This window comes from Dipteris shenzhenensis, chromosome 18 (genome assembly GCF_047967505.1).
Source record: "Dipteris shenzhenensis isolate YYH24624 ecotype China chromosome 18, Dip_SZ_1.0, whole genome shotgun sequence".
NCBI classification, from domain to species: domain Eukaryota; kingdom Viridiplantae; phylum Streptophyta; class Polypodiopsida; order Gleicheniales; family Dipteridaceae; genus Dipteris; species Dipteris shenzhenensis.
Window position 1 is genome coordinate 29,001,672 of NC_141613.1, and position 5,419 is coordinate 29,007,090.

At 47.1% G+C, this 5,419-nt stretch overlaps 1 protein-coding gene across 1 annotated transcript; it reads left to right on the plus strand.

Annotated features, from left to right (window-relative positions):
- The first annotated feature begins 201 nt into the window (after positions 1–201).
- On the plus strand, positions 202–1,403 carry LOC147891067 (fra a 1-associated protein-like). The gene is made up of 2 exons (XM_087389692.1): positions 202–495; positions 631–1,403. The coding sequence occupies exons 1-2, from the start codon at positions 290–292 to the stop codon at positions 1,046–1,048; spliced, it is 624 nt and encodes a 207-aa protein (XP_087245818.1). The 5' UTR covers positions 202–289; the 3' UTR covers positions 1,049–1,403.
- Positions 1,404–5,419: the final 4,016 nt, after the last annotated feature.

The window sequence follows — 5,419 nt, forward strand, 5'->3', positions numbered from 1 at the left end:
CTCTTGGATGGAGGCTTGGAGAGGGGCAGCTTTAATGGAGGAGATAGAAGTTCAACTTTGACTGACGGTTAATGGAATGAAAGGAGGAGACCAAAGGTTTAGGAACCATGGGTTAAGACAAATTTCGAAAGCCAATCCAAGTGGTTGAGGATGATCATGCAGGAAGAAATAGGACGAATGCATATTTCTCGTCTATCATGTGCTAATAAAACAAAATAGAAAACTTCCGGAAGCTTCCGTTCCTCATTGCTTCTCGTCACTTTCATCTTCCTTCGTTCCCAAGCATACCATGTCCACCTCCAATTCGCGTTCAGGTCTCCCTCATGCCTTGCTTTTCACTTCTTCCGATGACTTCAGCCCCCTCCAACATCGTCAAGATGGATGCTCCTATTCCAAAACCTCTCGATCCAGTTGCTTCCTCGGCAAGAACAGCGACGGCAACCTTGTGAAAAAGTGTGAGAAGACAGAGCAGCTCTTGAGGCATTGCGTTGGCAAGTAAGTCGAATTTTTCCGCGTTTGCGAGTTCCTTTCACGGATCACTGCCGCAATATTTCTTGTTTGTGAGAACAAGTTCATGACGCTGCAAAATTAGGCTGATCGAATTACCGGTTGGTTGATTCGATGTTGCAGGCCTACAGAAATTCTCGAGTCGAAAACTGAGCACACCGAAGAAGACGCACCGAGTGGCTGGGTCTGGGATTCCATTGGGGACGAAGGGAAAAAATTCGGGAAATTCCCATTTGGCCCTTCAGAGATACCCTCTTTGCCGCGGAAACCCTATCATGGCATGGATCCATTTTCGAAAGGTCTGGCCGACGGTTTTGAAAGCTTTGTTCATGCTGCGGAAGAAATGATGAATGATGTAATTAATCAGCTCGGATTTGACAAGCGTAACGAAGCAGGTGATGCTGATTCTCGTTGGTCGTGGAAAAGGGTCCCTAGTGAGAGAATGTGGGGCGGAAGATCATCCTCCTCACCCCCTCAGAATAGTATTCCTCACAGAGAGCCTGATTTTTCAAGTTTCTCAAAGGACTTTGAGGAGGTCTAAGGGTGTGCTTAATGCAACTGTAAATTGTGTATATCTTGGTTAAATTAGGATTATTATAGAGTGATAATAACAAAGAACTTTTCGGCCAGAGATCCTTTAACCTTTAAAGGTGCGAATGCGTCTAGGCAGACCAGGCGAGAGAGAATATTTTTGGAATGTGGATATCCATGTTGTGGATCCAAAGTTGTGATCATTTACTTGGTTGAGAAATGGGAAGACAAGTGTAGGTGCTGTTTACGATTTTATCATTTAGTGCAGGTAATGTTTGTATGATTTTATCATTTACTTTGAGATGTAAGACGCCACAGGTGATTGTACCTCTTTGATTGATGTTCCATTTTAATATACCCTTTCTTTTTATGTGCCAAAGGTCCTAATTGCTTAACAAACCCTGAGCAAAAGTAAGAAGCTAGCCTCTGTCCGTATTCGCTTTTTTTGGCTATTGTTGGCCTGCCCCAATGGGCAGGCCTTGGGCTTGAAAGAGAAAAATGGGTCATTTTTTTAATTTGAAAAATTTTCAATTTGTGATTGGTCTGGTGGTCTTTGCACCAGCGAAATATATGCATGGGCTACTATGGCGCGCACCATCGGCGTTTCTCCTGTAGCGAAATGCATGGGATATTGATACTTTGTCGGTTATTGTGCAGAGGATTTGAGCGCAGCCTCAGCGTCTTTTGTTGGAGTGAAATGCATGAGGGGCTGATCGTCTCTGTTTCTATTAAGGACACCTAGAGACCTGAAGGCCAGCCTCTCAGCTTTCTGGTGTGGACACAAGTTGAGAGGAGGAGCAACTCACTGCTGCTGGAGAAGGTGCACACGAATGTACGACCTCTATGTGACCGCTCGAAAGGATTCGAAGAAGACATACCCCTCCAATATGAGATGAAGGGGACATTTGCAGGTTTTGGAGAGGTTGAGAGGCGCTGTGGAAGATGGAAAGTTTTGCAAATTGTCAGAAAGGCCGTCTTCCATCAGTGAGTCTCTCAAGATATTAACAAAGACGACGTGGATGGCATTGTGGTGGCCTTCGAAGCCTTTGCCCAATTGAGCAAGGTTACAGCGCTGCCAGTGACCTCTAGGCTGCGATTGTGATTCTTTTATTCCACAAGCATGCTCGCCCGGATGTGGTGTGGGAGGGGTACAACCCAGGATTCAGAAACGTGAATCAGAAGGTGGTGTTGCATTTGCTGTGCTTTGTGGGAATTTTGGTCGATTGGGGGAAAATTTTGTCTACCCAAGGTCGCGGCATGATACACAAATGAGTCCAGGTCCACGTCAACAGTGGAATTTTGCCGATGTCAATGGGCAATTCTTGCGACTGTGGAAGAGGGTCGACAGTGAGTTGACATGGGTAAAATCAAAGACAGAGGAACGAGAAGCCACGGCGGCAAACTGCTGCGCATAAACGGTAGAGCAATGTAGATCATCAAGCAATATTGTAGATCGAAACTCTTCTTCGTATACGGGTCTCTCCCAAGATTATCCCCAGTGGATTCTTCGCATATCAACTGGAAGGTATCCTCAACTCACCGCATTCCCTTTCCCCCCTTTTCTTCTTCACAATAGTCGTATAAACTTCCTCAGAGACTTCGACCTCCAGGCAGGCCTCTTGAATGTATTCATCTTGTTTGTGCCACTTGAGAGCTTAGCGATCTTAAGCCCTTTTTAGTTATGAGGATCCAACTCACCCTTTTTTGGGTTTTCAGGTCGATTTTACCACTTACCTTTTTTTTCCTTTTCGTCAGGTGTGGACGGGGAGCTCAAAAGGCTTCCTGATTTACTCCAAAGTCTCCTCCACTCTTGTGAGTCCTTTACGACCTAGTGCCCAGTATAGAGGTCCAAAAGGCCTACGCAGGACACCCTTACACTAGGTAGAACTGCACTAGGTTGGCTTTTTCATGGCTTGCTGGTTGCTAGCCATGATTCCAATGATTGAGAACTTTATTGTAGCAGGCTGACTGGCTAGAAGTACTCAAGGTATTGTTGAACTCCCATCCCCCTCAAAGGTGTTTAGTCCATCTGCGTGGTCCTTCAGCTCGAAAGCCCTTGGGCTACAATACAGACAGCCGTACGGGATAGGTGACATTGTCATCAGGTGGCTATATAGTTATGCCCAATATATACTATCCCATCCCTTGTCTCTAAAGCCTGATGTGGCTTGGATGAGATGGGTTGGGTCTGTTTGTGAATATAATCTGACCGTGCTTATACCATATGCCATGCTGTAGGATCTCACAGCCTGCTGGGGAATTATTTGTGCTGTCAGGTTTGGTGCTTAATTTAGGACATTGTTCCTCCTGTTGCTGGTGTGACCTGAGGTTTTTAGAGGCTGATGTAATTCTCATATGGGTTGGTTCGGAGTATGTTTATTCAATATGCAGATCTTGCAGCCTGCTGGGGAATGATTCTTGGTGTCCAGAGTTTGGGATGTCGTTTAGGGCATTGGTGCCTAGTCTGTAATTAAAGAGGGAAGCGAATGGGTTAGGATATTCTCCATTCATAGAAGACATCTCCAAGGTGCCTAGGAATTTATCAGTGCTCTCCTCAGGTTAAGGGTTACGCAATGAGAAGAGCAGCTTCTACATTATTCTCTGCTATTAGATCATGATCAGTTAACACAAATGCTGTGCAAGGTTTTCATGTGTTAAGACTTTTATTTGGACAGTCATGCCTCTATAAGAAAGGCTGCCACATAAGGAAGACTATGATATCGTTTCTTATAGAGACTTTTATTTGGACAGTCTTGCTTCTATAAGAAAGGATGCCACGTAAGGAATACTGTGATCAAAATTAGAGTTGCGGGCTAGTTTGGAGAGGAAGGGTTGCTCCTGTCGTGCATGCACGCTGTTCTGTCTGGGAAGAGTTATGCTTGGGCTGAGACAGGCGTGAAAAGACATCAGTGCTTTATGTTGGAATTGTCTGAGGTGAGTCTGAGTTGTTGCTGACTGATTGGACTGGTAAAGAGCCACAAGCGAGTGTGGAGATAGATCCCACGGTCGCTGGTCCTTTTGAGGCGCCTAAGAAACCAGAGGAGAACAGGTCGAATGCTGAGGCGCTCTTTGGTGCTTCCCAAGGAGGCTTTGCTCGCCTGTCTAATGATGAAGTTGAAGGTCTACTCAAGCAGGAACTGGAATGGAGAGCTAGGGAAGCAGAGAGGAAGGGTCTCCTGGACATTGGTAAGGTTCATGCAGTGGCCTGTGAAGTCCCAACACTCTGGCGAGGGGAGGGGTGTACCTGTTTTTCACAGGTCGTGTTCCAATACTGGGTGAGCTCAGCCAGTTCCTTCTGTCGGAGTGCGATATTTTGTCCTCTCAATTCTCTGCGTGGTTTGTGGGTAAAGGTTTTTCCTTGGTTAGTTACTTCTCAGAGTCTGTGCGCAATACTTTGGTCGCTAGTTCTTTGGTCTTCAAGGGTGCAATGGTGCTGGCTGTCCCGTGGAGCCCTACGTTTAGCGTGGAGGAATTCCTTTTCCAGGAGTGTCCCGTGTGGGTTGAACTCACGGGTCTTCTGGTCTGATTGGGAGATGCTGTTCAGTGGATTGCTTCATCGCTGGGGAGAGTCCTTTTGGTTCCGCCTCCCCCGAGGAGGGATTCTGGTCTACGTAAAGCGTGGGTTATGTGGGACAGTAGTCAGGAGGCACCTGACTTTGTCTGTGTTACATTCCCGGGTGGAGGAGCTCTGCATCGACGAGTTAGATTTGGTCCCTACCCAAATGCTTGTTACATCTGCAAGAAGATCGGGCACCTTGTGAGAGAGTGCCCTACGAAGGAGGAAAACACGAAGCTGGCAAAAGGTCCTATGGATGGTGAATCGAGGGAGGCTCCTGGTTCCTTGCAGGATAGGGTTGTGCTTCCCACTGCTGAGAACCGGGTCCAGACGGCGCCTTCCACCGAGGAGGGTTCTGGAGTTCATGGGAAGGGTTTGGCTCCTCCGGAAGCTGGGCAGCCTAGCCAGGCTGAACCCTTGGTCATGGAGGTTCAGAGACCACTCTCTGCGAGCCTTATCAATGCCTGGAAACTGGTTACTAAGAAGGGTCTGGTGGTTGATGTCCCTCTATCTCCTGGGGAACAATCCTCAGAAAAGGGGAAGTCTTCGTCGGTGCTTCCAGCTCAGGGTCCAGATGAAGTTTCGCTTCACCAAGAGTTGTTGCCCCTTAACATGGATCAAATGCCTGTTGCTATTGCTGAGACTTCTCAGAGTAGTGTCCTGGAGGAGCAGGTTCCCAATTTGTCTGTCTCTCGGGATGCAGTCAGTCATAGGGTGCCTGCTTGGTCGGATGAGCCCCTTGATAAGGAGAGTGAAATTGTCACACTGGATGAGCAGATGCCAGATGCGAATCATCGCAAGCGTCTCTTAGAAATTCGGAACAAG